This window comes from Mycteria americana, chromosome 6 (assembly GCF_035582795.1).
Source record: "Mycteria americana isolate JAX WOST 10 ecotype Jacksonville Zoo and Gardens chromosome 6, USCA_MyAme_1.0, whole genome shotgun sequence".
In the NCBI taxonomy this organism is placed as follows: Eukaryota; Metazoa; Chordata; class Aves; order Ciconiiformes; family Ciconiidae; genus Mycteria; species Mycteria americana.
The window spans coordinates 24,194,685-24,212,090 of record NC_134370.1 but is presented as its reverse complement, the minus strand read 5'-3'; the positions used below and the strand labels follow the sequence as shown (position 1 = coordinate 24,212,090).

Here is a 17,406-nt window from a genome sequence, read left to right as displayed (position 1 = left end):
GTGTTATCAGAAGCTTAGATGAAATCTCAGATGAGAATTCTTTTTCTTTTCCTTTTTTTTAAAATGCCACATACAGCTATATACTAAAACTCAGTTAATTTGCACACCTGCCAGGCTATAGTTCATAATGTTCTTTTCTTTTCCTGCAGTAGCTGAATTATATGTAATGAGGGCTGATCTTTTTGTCAATCAAGAGTCGATTATATCCTCTTTCACAGGAGAAATGCAGAGGCCCAATTATGCATTTTGGTATAATTCTAAGATTCTAAGAAAATGAAAGCAACTTTCTAAACTAATTTTGTTAATGCTGAACTTGCTTACTGCTGCTCTGTGAAAAGAACATTACTTTTGCAAAAAGTTATATCCAACCAAATGTTAATATTGCAGCCAATGAAAAGAATCTATCCGTAGCCAGAGTTCTGTAGTCTTGCTTTGATATAAATAACGTTGTAGACAGTGCAAAGTTTGCAACTGCTCACAGACAAGGTCATTCTGCTACACATATCAACTAGGTCTTCATCACGACTTTCATTCTATGCATCTCAAGGAAACAAAGCAATGATGTTATGATTTCTTAGGTTCTCTGTTGGAGCCGTTTGTAGCCTGTCATTTTCTCACAGGCACATGGACTTCATGCTGGCTTTTCTGTCTGCATATTAAATGCTAATTAAATGCAGAAAAATGCCAAGGACGTGTATGACCAAAGAATATAATTGTCTTACATTGGTACATAAAAGAATAGAAATTATTTTTAGAAGTATACTTAGAATACAAATTATTACAAAATAATAGTTAAATATTTAGCTTGAACTTTATTTAATATGTTGGATAAGTATCTCAAAGATCAGAATATAAAGATGATATGAGAGAGATTTCAACCTGTTCCTTCCATTTGTGAAGTCATTGTTCATGAAGTTGCCTGGAGAGAAGGGACCTTATGGAGAAATTGACAGTTTATGTTCAGATCATGAACGTGTCCAAAGTATTTTCAAAAATATCTAAGATGTTAAAGTTGGAAACAGTTGTTTTATTTTATATAAATGTTATTTTTACTATTCTTACAGTTATCCCTACCCACATACTCAGTCTGCTGGTTAAAGTGCCTAGGGTGCTGTACAAGAATGCTTTGTATAGAGCTAAACTGTAGCAAAATACTCTTAAAAATATGGAATTGATTCAGTAGATCAGTTATAGTAGGAAATCAGGGTTAGAAGCAAAGGACTAATATGTATGTATCTACTCAATTAATGCAAAGTCTTCATCAGAGTACAGTTACCAAAGAAAAGTGTGTTGAGGTATATGTCACCTAGTGCAAGTTCTGCACCCTAGGGATAAACGTAAGCAATGACTACTGCTAATCATTTACCCTTCTGTGTGTTTTAGTGAACAGACTGGCCCGCTCCAAGTACTGCTGAGCCAGGAGGTACCACTGGAACCCAACAAAGAAGTGGAATTTGGGTCCAGTTCTTTCTTCCACCCACCTGCTTCCTGCCATGAATTGCACTCATCATTATATCCAGAGTCTTCCTCCTTGCCCCCTTCTGAAAGCAATCCATCCAACAGGATCTCTCCAAACTTCCAGTCTGCTTCTGCTGATTTTCATGACCAAGTTCCCTCTTTTCCCTATAGGCAAGGGTTGGCAGAGAGGTCTGCAAGAACTGAGAATGATGCCCACCATAGTGTGGAATTTGCTGACACCAAAGCCACAGGGCCAAAAGACTATAGGGAATGCTGCAGTAGCAGCAAGTTAGAAGAGGTTCATAACATAATGCCTATTCTCACACCTCAGTACAAATCCAAGGCTAACACAGTAAACTCTGGGTCTTTGCCTACACTGTTTCCCTGTCCACATCCACCACAAGCAGCATCTCCTGAAAAGGACAGCCAGCACAGTCCTTGTTCCAAACTTGCAAGCTCTCCAGTGCGGCCCAGCATTGATCATTTAGGGGCCTATCATGCAATGACCCCTGCAACTTCATCCCCTACACGGCAGTGCTCCTTGGATCCTTTGCAGAAAACAAATAAGTACTCCAGAGCAAACAGCCATGAGGTTTTATTACCCTCACAGGATGAATATGGCACAGCAGAAGGTTGCAAATCTGAGGCTTTTAGTACAAAGGGACATGTTCGCTCCTTGGCAGAGCAGTTTCAGAAAATGCATGCAGTCTCCCAGAGAAAAGGTACTCATGAAAAAGGCTGGATTGCTGCAGTGTGTCAGGATGAGAAGTCTCCAAAGTTAACACAAAAATCTTTCATCAACCCTTCATCCTCTGGTTACAGACAGCTAATCCATCAAAACCAAGAGAACAAAAACCAGTCTTCTGAAAAATTACACTCAACTGTGGATATTAGGGACGGGGTAGTTTCTTTGGAGGGTTTTAGTACCCAGCATGTTGCTTCTAAGAGTATTTGTTCTCACAGTGAAGAGCTGTGTAGAAGAGGTGGACAGAATATAGCAGACCCTGCACCCTACCTGGAAAGGCACTGTCATGATGGAGGAATGAAACAGGTGGATGATGGAGCTACTAGTAGCGTGGTTGCCTCTATGCCTGTGGACCATTGGGTGGATAATGTTACTAGGTATTACAGTTCTCAGAAGGCTAATAAGAATACTGAATGGCTTCCTGTACCTGGGAGGAGTCCACCCCTTTCTGATCAGAGAGCAGTTGGAGATGACTTGAGCAGGATCCCAGTACATCTGCATCCACAGTGGAATCAAGACACAGAACAGGAGCTCTCAGAACTGGAATCCCTCTATCAGACTAGTCTGCAGGCATCTCAGGCCCCTAGGCCTTTCTTGGGAAGACAGGACAGTGCTAGGTATCCATTTGACCAATCAGGTAAGAATGATGCAGCTGTTTTTCTTGGTTGACCTGCCTATGTACTCCAATGTAGGTGAAGGTATGTTTTCCAGTTGATTTAGTTAAATGGGCATGAATTTGTGTACAGATGCAGAAAGATTCAGGTTGTGGACTCTGAAAACATTCTAACTATATAGATAGAGAAGCAGTGAGGTAGCACTGCCTGGGGAGGCTGCAGAGTAGCTGTTGATCTTGGCAAGCAGAGAGAAACATCTGTTGAGTAACACAGAAATAATTGATCCTGTTTTCAAGTAGAGAGCTGGCTGCTTAGGTCATGCTGCTGAATTTTGCTGTTTGAAAGTCCTGTATCACCTCAAACTTATTAAACTGTTTCTATGCCTGAAGTTAATGTTCTTCACATTTATGAATTTTAACTGATTGTATTGTATTTGAGAATTTAGTCTGTACCTGGTTGAGGGGAATAACTTTTAAAAGTGTTTCCAGATCTATGAGAATTGAACTTGTGTTTTGCTAAGGACTACCTGCTTTAAGTTCTGGAAATGACTTGTGAAAGCAGCACTTGGAGGTACACGATCTACTAAGATCCTTGAGACCTTGTGGATTAGTTGGTGCCGAAAGAAAACAAACAGATTCTGTTGCTGTTGGTGAGATCATCCAGCTATTGCTGGAGACATTCAATTAGAGTCTGATGACAGTAGTCTGGTTCCACTTAGGCTGTTCTAATCTCCTGCCTGAGATAGGGCAACCGTGATTCTCTACTTAGCATAAGTGAAGCAAATGTGTTTATAATCCATGTGATAGCATTAGAGCTATGAATTTTCTGGTTAAATACAAAGCAGCCTGAAACTTGATGGGTACCAAAGTGAGATAGATAGATATATCTATATCTATATATATATGTGATATATATTGCAGTACATACACAAGACAGGTTTTCCCCTGCCCTGCACCCATGGAGGTGGAGCCTCCATCGTTCCTGACAAATCAAGCCTGGCTGTGACCAGAGTGAATACTCCAGTAAACTCTTGAACAGGTTTTTATTCAACAGCTCGAGTTTTCTATGAAACTCTCTTGTCTTGCAGTCCACTGGCAGACCAGGTGACACATCCGAAGGTGGCCATTTCCCATTTGTTGTCCTTTGGATTTCTTTCAGTTAGGCAAGATCTGACCTCACAACCTTGCAGATACTGTCTTGCATGGGCTTGAATCAGAAAGTCTTATGTGTTCCTACTTAGCGTACCGATTTTTGGAAGCTCTTTCTGGAAATCTAACAGGATAAAGCCCAGTTGCTTTAGCGTTAGCTAGAGCTTCAGAGTTCTGTCATCAAATGCCCTGTCTCTTCTGCTGACACTTTTCTTGCCTATTTTCGTACTACATATATGAGGGATGAGAGATACGGATACTCTTCTAAAGTGCAGTTGGTGTTTACGATCTTTACTTCTGGTTTGCTGTGACTTTCAGATGTTTCTTCCTAAGTTCTGCAAATTCTGTATAAAAACAAAAAGTTTGAACCAGTGCATCTACTGTGATGAACTGGATGAAAATCACCTGAGTGGGTCTAGGACAGCTCTTTCTCACTTTTAACTTGGATTACCTATTCATTTGGAAATGCTGTTTAAGCTTTCTGCCCCATATCAACTGGTTTTGTCAGACCTTTGCATTCAGAATCATGGTGAAAATGCCTTTGTTTCATTACTGGAGCTTTACAACAGAGATTAAAGTGAAGACCTGATCCTCCAAATGCCACCTCAATGCAGATAATGCGTCGTTACCAGCACATTGGCGTTTTTTCTTTATAGAGAGATTCCCTGTGACAATTTTTATTAGGCCATTGATCTGCCTGTCTATTCCATGAGAAATTTTAGGATTATAACTGGTTGGTGGGGATTGTACTGAAGTGAAGTAACTGTAGCAATCCTAGTTAAAAATAACACTTTTAGCTATTTAACCAGCACAACAAATGGCTGACAAACTGTAGCATTGGGTGGGAACAAGCAGGTGACTGTGTGGGGAACTTAAAGCTGATGAATCTTGTTTATCCCAAGTAACTTTGGGTAACTTGCTCCTGGTAGCTGATTTTCTGTCCATTTAGGCCCCCTAAACTATCACACCTCTGTATCATACAAGTGCTGGTGTGCAGTTAAATCATTTAACTCTTAAATAGTTCAGTTAACTGCTCCCCAGAAGCCGCCTGCAAAAGGGCAAGTGAAGCCCTGAAGGCGTGAGTATCCATATAGACTGTCTCCCCTTGAAATGTTGGGAGTTAGCTTATGTATTAATGTTCAAAGGATCTCTGATGACTTCTCGTTCTGTGTGTATAGCCTGTCTGTCTTTGCTGGAGTCAGACATAAGATAGTCAGAAATGTGCCATAATGTGCAATCAAGCATTGAATTTAACGATAGTATTTTCCTTCCCAGTCTCTGCGAACCTGAATGTGAGGAAGCTGCATGCTACAGCTGGCATGGGTCTCTCGAAAACACCAACAGCAGAGATCGAGCGCAGTCTGTGTGGATCCGCTGTCTCTTCTGTCTCCAAGGTGACATGTTGTTATTTAAGATGTGCTAGAGGGGGAAGGGCTTGGCCTGTGCAAGTGAAAGAATTTACAATGGGAGAAGTGGAATATATTATGAAGAAGGTACTGGGGTCATTGATACTAACGTTAGAGAGAATTTTAAGTGCAGTCTAGCTCAGGATTAATTAGCTAAAAAATGAGTGACTCATGCTACATGCAGCTTGCATGCAATCAAATTATCTAAATTCTGACTTTGAGGAACATATCCCTGAAAACTTTAAGATACTCTTAAAAGTCTTTAAGGTACTCTTAACAAAGTTAAGAACTCTTTGAACGTATTGACATGAACTGCCTTGCATCACAACTTATGATAACTGCTTCTCTATGTTACCACTTGCAGGGGCACAGATCTTTTTTTTTTTTTTTTTTTTTTTTACTGTGTCACTACATATTTTGAAAGTGGGGGATAATTTGGTATTTGCTACAGTTTGTAGTTGGTCACCTCAGAGTGGGAGAAGATGCTTTTTCTTCTCTTTTTCTGGGGATAAACTGTTTAAATAACTGGCAGTTACGTATCAGTGCTGGTACATGAAAACATACAAGTGTTTTAGAGGGGAAATGATATTCCTATAATACTTCCATACTCATTAAAGGGAGCTTAAATGGTCTTACATATATAGAACAGAGGAAAAGAAAGAAGGAATAAACATTTCCCTTGCTAACATAAGATTAACACGCTTCTAGCACTCATCAAATAATCCTAGGGTTTTTTTGGTTATGAGAAGACTGTAGTACTTTATCATAGGATGGCTTTCAGTTGCAGCCATGATTATCTCTACAGGGGCAGTGATGCCTGTAGCAGCAGTCAGTCCTTTAGGTAGATTCATTGCAGTAGAGACTTTTTGTCCTGGCTTTAGATATTTACAAAAGAATGAATCTTACTTAGACAAATCAATTGGTGTATATTTACTGAAGAAAGAAAGACTATAAGGAATAATATTTTTAATCACCAGATCCAAACAGGCCCATTTGTTTTAAGTTTTCAAGGTAGTACCTGAATGAAGGATTTAAAAAAAGAAAAGATCATGGGGTTTCATTGAAGTCTAAGTAATCTGTTAGATTTATATTGATCTCTTCCTTATAATTGTTATACAAAAATGGTATTATAGAGAGCCTTTTCTGAAATGTGTGGTATTGTCTTCAGGTCACATATACCAGAGAACATAGCAGGGAACCAGAAGAGGAGGAAATGTACAGTGCAGAGAATTTCCGTCGCATTGCTCGCAGTCTCAGTGGGACAGTCATCTCAAACAGAGAAGAGACCTTGGTCTCTTCTCACAGTTTTGTAAGTAGAACAACATGCAGCTTTCTAAAGAGCCATCATCTGTGTGTAGGTTGCTGTTTTCTCTGTCTGCATTTAGTAGTTAACAAACAAGACAGCAGACAACTGAATAATAAGCCATGATGAAAGCTTGTCTTTGTGAATTTTTTTTCCCTTTTTGGAAGAAGAATAAGCTTTTATTTAAGTAACAAAGCCATCTTCTTCAGGAGTCATTGCAGAGTAGTACCTACTGCAGCTGGTAAGCATGTGAGCTAATATTACTTGCCACTGTATAAAGACATCCAGTATAAACTTTTTTTTTCAGTTGACTTAAGAGTATTTTCAAGAAAGCTTCTAATACACCTATAATTTTAAAAGACACCACTAACCATGTGAAAATTTCTGCTCTCTTGTGAGTATATTCAGCAAGTAGCATTTTTAGAGAGTAAAAGTAAGCATAAAGGGGAGACAATTCAAGACTTCGTACATAACATGCAGCCAGTTACATACAGGAAGTAACTAAAAATAGGGAGATTTTTATATATTTTTTTTTTCCCTTTGTTATCTCTGTTAAGTAGTCTTGGGTGCAAGTTAAAACTGCCAGTGAGGAAAACAGTAACAGATTATTGTTGGTGTTTAGCAGCATAGCCAGATATAATGTGAAGGTTTGGCTTGGATTGAATTTTTTGCAAACTGTGCTTACGTTTTGATTTAAAATCAATTGCATAACAAGTGTAGAAGAGTCTCAGTTGCAAAATCAGTTATGTAGACTGGTTGGTCTGATTCTATCTTTCTGCTGTGTACCATAAGCTAAAAATAGGTCAGCTTCTGAACTTTTGCTCCTCAGCATGCTTTAGTTGAGGGCTTCAACGCATACCTGGAGGTGCTGGCAGAAGCAATTAAAAACCTCTGGCTGTCCAAGACCCCGCACTCTGCTGAAGGTTTTTATCCCCACAATAGAAGCAGCTGATAGGATAGCTGTCTGTCACCACTCTTCAAGTTAGTCACTGGGCTCAAGTCTGTGATGGTTTGTTAATCGTGCCATTCAGCCATCCCTGCTTTGGGGTAGATATCTCCTAATAGAGGGAAATGGTACAGCACTGGTAAATACTTCAGCTGCAACAGGTAAATCTCTTAATAGTCTGGAATCAGCTTTCAGTAAAGCCTGCTAGAAAATAGGAAGGAAAGATCAGCAGATCAGGACCCGTCTTTATTTCATGGCTTGTGTAGCATGGCAGTTTCAATGCTGACTGGCCTGCCATCGTTCTGTGGAGTCAGTTTGTAAACCAAACCTCCATGACTGGTTTGTGTTTGTTTTGGCTTTTTCTCCTTAGTATATTTCCAGTCAAATGATGCTCCTAAGTAGCCCACCACCACAGTAAGAGCCTTACTGGATTGATGCAGTTTTTGTACTTCTTTTTCACATACAGATGCATGTTTTTGTTCCAGTGACTCATCCCTTTCCTTGGATCAGCACCATCTTTGCTTGATTCAACCCAACTCTGTGTTTACTCATCATTTTATGTTCTTTTCTTCTCCTTTCTCATTTTATAAAAGGAAGCACCAAATATGAGGAAAATGCCAGTGGACACCAGCCACCGTTCTTCCAGCTCCACTTCCCTTCCTTTCCCCCATGATCCTCCTGTGTTTCCCTTTGATCCCCAGCACAACCCAAACCAGGTGCAGCACCTACCCCATGATGTACTGATGCCCAGCATGGTGGGCAAGGCACGTAAACCGTCAGGTAATCACAGGACTTTTCATCCTCCTTCATGATCAGAAATATTGCTGAAATACAACTCTTCAGATCTTGTCTTTCATAATGATGTTTCACTATCTGCCTGGATTCCTCCAGATTTCTGGAGGGACAAATCACATTCTTTTTCTTCTTCTCTGCCCTTTTGAGTTGTTCTGTGATTCTGTGCTAAGTGGACATAACAAAAGGGAATAATCTTTATGGAAACATTATGGTGATTTTATATAAAATCATATTCACATTTTCGTGAGGTATTTTCTTCAGTGTAAAAGTAGCAGTAAGACCCACCACCTTGTTCTCACGTATAAGTACTTCCACAAGCTACTCTTTCCAGCAAATCACACATGTAATTGTGCCAATAGAAATAACTAATCCCTGCATAAGAATTATTTTCCCTGTGACAGCCATCAAAACCAGTTTGATCTACTAAACTTGAAATATTTTGTTGGGCTCCTCGTTGATGAGACAAAGGCTATTAAAGAAATCTAAAGTCTATGACAGCAGCTGTGGTAGGATAAGAAGGAAATGCAGTGAGGAAAGTGAATGCTAGAAAGGGTACAGCTAGCTTTTATTCAGAATTGCATGTCAGCCAGTAACTGGGCATACTAGTGATTTCGTTTTTCTTCTGTCACCTGTTGGCCACAGCTGAAAGTTCTGAGAGGATGAAACAAAAAATATAACTAAGCAAACCTTTCTTTTTTTTTTTTTGCCCCCCCTCCCCCAGGAGATCAGAAGAACATCATCCAGAAACTTCTGGTTGTGCCTGACAGGGGTGAAGCTTTCCAAGGTGAAGACTACACAGGTGTGGCACTGAGCTATGGGAGTCTCCCTTGTGCACCCAAAGGCACCCTCTCCCAGGGGCAAAAGCCTCTTGTTAATCCGCATTTAGGAGGTGGAGCATCAAGTGTCTCTGGCCATTGGCTGAACACGAGCTACCCTGCCAGGCAAACAGCCACGTTACCAGATAAACGAGCAACGCTCTGGGGGAAACATGCTGGCCAGCCAGGCAAAAGTGTACAGGAAGGCTTCCTCCAGCAGCCTTTGCAACATCAAATGCGTGAATCTTATGCCATCAGTTGCAGGCTACCAGCCAGCACAGACTTCAGCACTTTAAGAATACCACATGAGCCTTCTTGGGATCCCGGTGCCTCTCAAGGTTGTCCTGTGCCCCCTTCTTGCATTAAGGCCCCGGGTCCAAGGAGAGTTGATATGCCCCCAGAAGAAGACTGGCGACAGAACAGCTACACCCCTCAGCCTGGCAGAAGACGAATGCTGCCAATGCATGTGATGGATGGGACTTTTTCTTCTGCTTCAGAGGCACACAGAAATATGCTGGCTCGAGCAGCAGCAGCTACTGGCACCATGCAAAATAATGGCTGGTGAGATCCCATCCACTCCATGTGCCCTGATAAACTGCTCTGTGAACAGGCTATAGCTGTTGCCAGAGCATGGATTACATGGAGACAGCAAACTCTTTCAATCAGTATCTGTGCCAGTTTTGTCTTAAAATGTAGCTATACAGTACGTGGAAACTAATTGCACTGTATTTAATTTCTGATGCTACTGAACTGCTGTCTGGATGGGGAGCCTTAGCTATTCTAGTCCTGGCCTCTCCTAGCAAAAAAGTGCTGTAGGAATGGTAAGCTTCAGGGGCATTGGTTTACGGGTAAGTTCAGAAGTATGCGCATGTTTTGAAGGAAGATGGCCACTAACAAAAGGACATTTTTAAGGACTCTTTCATGAAGTGTAGCTTTGGTAAATTCTTCACATAAAAAACCCAGTCCTTTTGTTTTCCTCTCCTTCCTCTCTCCTGTTCCTTCCTAGGGGGAAAAAAACTGACTCACCTTCCAGGTTCCAGTAAATCTGCACTTGGCAGGCCGGCAGTTAGTAAAGCAAACCCAGTTTTCAGTGTGCTGAGATCTCGGGCAGAGATCACAGGTGTAGCTGCTGCTGAGGAAGTGGCAGGGAGACATTGTTTGTCAGTAAACCAGAATTTTCCCCACTTCCTTAAGGCAAACTAACAATGCTTCAAACAGAAAAGACTGTTAATGCTGCACGCTTAATTACACCAATGTAAACACAGAATAAGTTTAACTATTTTAGTGTCAAACATACTTGCTTTTGTAAGTATTTTTCAAATAAATCTATGAAAATAGTTCTATTTACCTGTCTATGAGCTTTCTTTGCAGTTTGGCTTTACTCATCAGTTGGCCTGAAACTGCTGATTTATTTTCATATAGACTAACAAACATGAGTGAATTGTTTATTCTAGTTTATTAACAAAGTTTATGTAATAAATATTTAGTTAGATTGGAGGACATGTCTAATTTTGTCCCTGGATTTGATGTGTTTCATCACTACTCTGGGCTTAACTTTCCCCTCATAATGGACAGTAATTAACAGTGTCCTTTGAAAAGTATTTTGAGACTTCTTTGTTGGAGGGAAAACTGCAGAATCTGTGCAAGATGGTATTGTAAGCAGATAGGACTCAAAAAAAAAAGTCATTAGAAATTATTGGTGTAGTGAGAAGTGTCATTTTAATAAGAGTTGCACTCCTGCTCTTGCAAATGCTTTCAGGTGTGGTGGTTGTGAGTTGTTTAAAAATGTGGAGGGTTCTGTTATATGCTGATACTGAGTGGGACTGCGGCTGTGGTGGTTCTGGCCCAGCCAGGCAGTGGAAGGTCTAGAGTGCCCTCTAGTGCATGGTTCTCCTTGGTAACCTGCTTTCGCTGTTGCTCTAGGTGAGGGTCTTCATTTTAATTTCATGTTTTGCACCTCAGTGCTTGATGGAATTTCATCAGTTTTTGCTGTTTAGTCTGAGATTGAGTCTCATTCACTTTAATAAATGTCATTTCTCAGTTTATTGTTTCTAAATAATTGCTATTATGTCTGTTATTGTTACAATCTCATGTAACTACATCATGCTAAATTGTATTTTACATTTGAGATTGTTGCACACTTCTTTGTACTTAACTGCCCTCACTAGCTGTGGTTACCAGAACAAAGCACTCCCTTCTTCCACCCCTCCATTCCAAAAAAGCCCTACTGACTTTTGACTTTTTCACATAATGGTTTTGCCAATTTAATAACATGAAACTTTGAACAGTACTAATTTTTTTACTAATTTTCTAAATATAAAACAATGGAATATTATTTTACAGAAACAACTATTTGATTAAGGTTTCCCAACAGATACGGAATTGTTAGTTTCTCTGGCTGCACATGTACACGCCATAGCCAACTGCTAAGTTTCCTGCCATAGAAATTACAATTTTAGGAAGTGACTGCAATGCGGAGGTGGATATTTGGACAGAAACATTCCTGTTGCAGTTCTCTTTCTCTTTCGTTCATAGAACAATACTATTGGAGTAGAGGGAATCTAGGCAGAAGCAGCCCCTGTTTGTTTTCAGCTTTTTGTTACCTTCAGCAGTTGGAGAAAGTTACAGTAGCCCCAGGATGCAAATGAGGACATGGATAAGTATTTGACACTTTGCTTGACTACTGCTCTAAAAAATTCAGGTTGCAGAGTGAGGCTTGAACTCAATTATCTAAAAAAAAATAATCTGCCGAAATAAAGTGCAAAGTCACCTCTTCAAGAATCAATATGGAGTATGAAATGTTTTCAAATAAAGAAAATGTGCATGCTTAGATTTATTTATTTATTTTAATCCTAGCTACTGGGAAGGAGGAAAGCTTCCCATAAAGCTCTGCAGAATAATCCTGAGTTGATGCAACTCATTTTAATCATCAGTGGTATCCAGTTTTAGTTTATAAAAGGAACGGTTGGTTTTATTCCATCATCACGGTTCTATCTACCAGGTTTCAAAAACGATTTGTAAATGTCCTGCTATGAAATTAACTCTACCAGAGACCTGAAAAGGAAAGGTTGGGGCATAACCTCTGAAATATCTCCATACCAACCAATATGTTAGTATATCAGAATAGAAACAAACTGAAGTAGATTCAGCAATATATTTAACATGGGAGAAAATGTGAAGCTGGAAAAATACCTTTACTTCATCTGTAGCTTGTGCCTGCAAGTCTTAGTGAGGTTAGTAAGTTAATATTTACCTTGTCATTCATTTGACTAACTGCGAACTTGTAAGTCTCTTCAATGGTATTTATTGGCTATTTAAACCCTAGAAAAATCAATTATGTCTTAGTTTAATAGCTCATTAAAGTTCACTGTTGCCTGTAAGAAGTGTGAGGAGGGAGCTTCCACAAGGAATTCAGCAGCTGTTTTGGAATAGTCTTTCTTGTTAGAGTTTATAAAAGTTTGTAAGCTTTGATGCAATGTAACCAGGGCTTTCTTTGTACAATATCTCTCACTGGCTGCAGAGTGGGTTGATGGATGGAATTAAGTGAAATGAGACTCCCACACACTCAAATTTATGTTTTAAAATAATTTAATTCCAGTTCTCCTAAAAACAAAATTCTTATTCCCTATATTTGTGTGATCTGTCACTGTGTTTGTAATATGCATTTAGACCCAGCTGTGTAGGGGGCAAAAAAGAGCAATAATAAAATTAACAGTAACTTGGTGTTCTAGCAGTAGCAAATTTGTGTAAATATAATCCTTCTGTATATGGAAAAGGAACTACCTAGCACAGTTCTTTCTCTTGAAGGCAACAGAGTTTGTGCACACTGTTCATGGAAATCGTACTCAGACCTGCTGAGCAGCAGATTTGTTCAAATGGAGCATGTGCTGGAGTGTACAGCACTAGTGAGTTCTCTAAAGCAGAGTGCATTTGGGTTAAGTGAGCTACAAAAGTGCAAGGTAAGTGCCTGGTCCTTCCTAAACAAAGGCTGCTGCATCCATGTTAAAATGTGGGGAATTTTCTGACATTTTCCATGATTGCTAACATTGCTGAAATTGGCTTACCAGTGACAGTTGGGGTAGGGCGTATAAAGTGTAGGCAGGATTCCAGATAACTGGTAGTCATGCAGGTTTTGCATCTAATGTCATTTGGGGAGAGGTCCAGGGTAGGGCTGTGGGGAGAAGAGAAGAAGGAAAGCAAAAGACAAGAGTGAGAGGGTGGATTGGAATAGGAAGGAACAGACGGATAGGTGAGGAAGACAAATTGAAAGAAAATGTGTGCATTACATCTCTTCACTCAAAGAACATCCAGTAATTGGTCTGTCTGAATTTTCTTCCTTTTAGCAGATAGATTCCTGTGCAGAGAGGGTCCTCAGCACCAGTCTGCCACTGAAGCTTTTGAGAAGGGAAGATTGACTGATGTAGAGAATAGGCAATGTTCTTTACAGGAGCCTTTAATAATGTTCATGCCACAGTAAATGAAACTCTGCAGAAACACTTACGTACCACTGCTATATGTATAAATAGACACTGGGCAAACAGTGTAGGTTAAGTTAGTGTTTATGCCAGCTGGGGCAAAGATGATAATGTGTTTGGGTTTTACAAATACCTCACTTACATTAGATGAGTCCTGGACTCTCCCGCCACTGTGCTGTCTCGTTTTTAGCACTATGGGTGGCAAGAAGCACAAGTATGAGATTTGCATCCATCTGTGTTTGCTGCTTCTTGCATTTTATCACTGCATAGTCCAGAACTTTTTCAAGCCTAGTTAGATATCTGTAATGCTCCTTTTATGCTAGTTCTTCCACCATTACTATCACTGATGGAGTTACCTTTAAAGGGTCAGAAAATATTTTAGAAAAAGCATGTTAGATTAATTTTTTTTATCCTCTTGCACTACTGCAGAAATTATTTTCTATCTACATCATGGAAATAATTTTCTATATACATCATTTGTTTGCAGATGACACCAAGTTGTGTGGGAGTGTTGATCTGCTTGAGGGGAGGAAGGCTCTACAGAGGGACCTGGACAGGCTGGATCGATGGGCTGGGGCCCACTGTATGAGGTTCAACAAGGCTAAGGGCTGGGTCCTGCACTTGGGCCACAGCAACCCCATGCAACGCTACAGGCTTGGGGAAGAGTGGCTGGAAAGCTACCTGGCAGAGAAGGACCTGGGGGTGTTGGTTGACAGCTGCCTGAATATGAGCCAGCAGTGTGCCCAGGCGGCCAAGAAGGCCAACAGCATCCTGGCTTGTATCAGGAATAGTGTGGCCAGCAGGACTAGGGAAGTGATTGTGCCCCTGTACTCGGCACTGGTGAGGCCGCACCTCGAATCCTGTGTTCAGTTTTGGGCCCCCCACTACAAGAGAGACATTGAGGTGCTGGAGCGAGTCCAGAGAAGGGCAACGAAGCTGGTGAAGGGTCTAGAGCAGAAGTCTGATGAGGAGCGGCTGAGGGAACTGGGGTTGTTTAGCCTGGAGAAAAGGAGGCTGAGGGGAGACCTTATTGCTCTCTACAACCACCTGAAAGGAGGCTGTAGAGAGGTGGGGGTCGGTCTCTTCTCCCAGGTAACAAGTGATAATAGGACAAGAGGAAATGGCCTCAAGTTGCGTCAGGGGAAGTTTAGACTGGATATTAGGAAATTTTACTTCACTGAAAGGGTTGTCAAGCATTGGAACAGGCTGCCCAGGGAAGTGGTTGAGTCGCCATCCCTGGAGGTATTTAAAGGACGTTTGGATGAGGTGCTTATGGACATGGTGCAGTGGTGGTCTTGGTAGTGTTAGGTTTACAGTTGGACTTGATGATCTTAAAGGTCTTTTCCAACCTATACGATTCTGTGATTCATCTAGTTCACTGAAGGATTTTTTTTTATCCTTTAAAACAAAAAAAATATAACTTGGAAATGTTTTTAAGATTGCTGTTTGATTAATGGAAAAATACCAACTAAGACCAGCTATACAGTCGCTTCAGGACATTGAATATGTTTGCTAGCATATTTATGGAAGCAGATGCAATTGGATGAGTTCAGCTGAAGAAACCTAAACTTCCTTATTGGCATCAATAGAATTGTTTTAGTATTCATTCTTGAGTCAGTAAGCACTGAATATACTCATGAATAAGATCAAGTGTCTATTTGTAAACTGACTTACGTTAAGTTTATTGAAGGAGGGTTATCTTGAGTTTGGGATGGCCCAGTCCCAGATGATTCACCAGTGAATCATAGGCTTGAGAAGCTTTATGTGTGTATATACCACTAATCAAAATAATTTTAAATACAAATACATGAGAAAAGCGAGTACAATGAAGTTGCACTTCAGTAATAAATCAGATCTAAGAATCATTTCATATTGTTAAAATGCAGCTTAACTTTTTTACTACTCAGGCAAAGTGATTTTGGTGGCAGTCTAGGATTTATCTATCATTTCATTTTTTTACTCAAAATTTATACCAGATAATTGTTATGTGACTGTAAATTGAGGGAGTTCTAAGCATAGAACTCTTCCTAATTACAAAAAAACAACTATTCAAGATTGTCTTAAGTAGCGTAAAGCACATTAAAGCATGAGCATGTTAACATGCAATATCTATGTGAAGAGTAAATGGTAGCTGAACATTACTTTGATTTACAAGTCTTTACTTACTAACCTTGAATTGCTTGGCTGGAATGCTGCACATAAGACTAATTTAACTAATGAATGCATATTTCTACTTCTCTTGTCTGACAAGGTGTTGGTTTTGAGATAGATATATAAAAATAAAAAATTTTATAACCTACCATCATAGCTTATATGCTGTTTGAAAAATCTCTGGGTTCTGTTTGCTATGGAGCTACACATTTTGTTGCTTGAAAATAATTTACTTCAAATCCTGTAGTTCCAATACAGCATACTAAACTTCAGCTTTTTGTAAAGGTTCAGACTAATGGTTTTTTTAGATACAAAATATGTAAATGAAATGCAAGTTAACATTATACCATTAAGTCAACTACAAGTTTTTAGAAATCACGCATGTATTTTTAAGTACATTTAAGAAGAAATAACTGATTGTTCATGACCCTATGTGTTAATTGTTCCTAATCAGATGAAATAATGCATAAATACATTTTCCATTTGCTTTGGTAGTTCAGTTAGTTTCTCCAGATAGATGAAAAAAAACTCAGTTGACATTAAAGAACCATTTCAGTGCTGTAGACTGGTTTTGGTGTACTGTCCTTAGAGGCTTAAATAGAGAAACTATTTAATATAGCAGATACAAGGGTCAGGTGTTTATAACACCTTACTCATCTGAAGAGGGAGAGGAAGGTATGTGTGCAGGAGTCTCACCTGATTTTTCACAATAAACTACTGATTGTAACACAAGGATGTAACTCATATGAAGAGCTGAGATGGTACAGACCAGAAAATAAATTTATAACATCTTCTCATAGTTTATGGGGGGGAAAAGCCCGCATCTTTCCAGTGGTTTTATAATTTTCTAGTTGCATGTAAAGTTACTGGGACAAAATATGTAGTAGGAAAGCTTTTAAATCCTTATGTGGGATTATTTTGGGATATTCTTTTCTGCATTCATTTAACTATTAGTCATGACCTCAGGTTTCCCAGTTATGAGGGTCATTTTTGTTCAACTCTTTCTTAGCTGTCCAGTCCCAATGGAACAGTTAATTCATATTAATACTTAATGGTGTTTGGCCTCGGTAGCTTGGGAAAGGATGCAGAGGGGGGTAAGTTGAAGGCATAGGAGCACTTTTGTCTTCTAGTTATGATGGCCAGATGTGTTTGTGAGGAAAGAGTGCATGTACTTTTTAGCAACTTAGTCGTCATATCTCTGCTATTTGTGGGTTTGTGTTGTGTGTGTGTCGTCCGTCCATCCCTGTCCCCCCCCCCCCAGTTTCCTTTAAAATTGCTTAATGGGATTTCTCTGATCTGTAGGACATCATGTTCATGGATCAACATGCTTCATCAAAGCTTAAAAAAAAAAAAAAAATCACACTGTTTTACATCATAGTTCCTGTTATAGAGCAACAAGATTGTTGTTTTTTAATAAGGTCCTATATGTAGACCTGCTTACCTTGAATGCTTTGTCAGTTAGGTCTGTTGCTTGTGGAGGCTCGAAGAAAACTAGAGAGAACACAAAGAAGGGCAGCAAAAAGCAGAGTGAACTCAATTTTTAGAGTAGA

General features: G+C 39.8%; 1 protein-coding gene across 5 annotated transcripts in view; it reads left to right on the top strand.

Annotated features, from left to right (window-relative positions):
• Positions 1 to 11,275, top strand: part of USP54 (ubiquitin specific peptidase 54) — a 107,455-nt gene extending 96,180 nt beyond the window's left edge. For 4 of the 5 annotated variants that reach the window (XM_075505093.1, XM_075505095.1, XM_075505096.1 and 1 more), the window contains 5 exons: positions 1,384 to 2,840; positions 5,241 to 5,359; positions 6,540 to 6,680; positions 8,214 to 8,400; positions 9,137 to 11,275. In XM_075505093.1, the coding sequence (XP_075361208.1) occupies positions 1,384 to 2,840; positions 5,241 to 5,359; positions 6,540 to 6,680; positions 8,214 to 8,400; positions 9,137 to 9,795 (2,563 nt within the window). In that variant the 3' untranslated portion in view covers positions 9,796 to 11,275. Of the gene's footprint in view, positions 1 to 1,383; positions 2,841 to 5,240; positions 5,360 to 6,539; positions 6,681 to 8,213; positions 8,401 to 9,136 lie in introns of those variants that run through there. The other variant, XM_075505098.1, reaches the window with a different exon arrangement.
• The last annotated feature ends 6,131 nt before the right edge of the window (positions 11,276 to 17,406 follow it).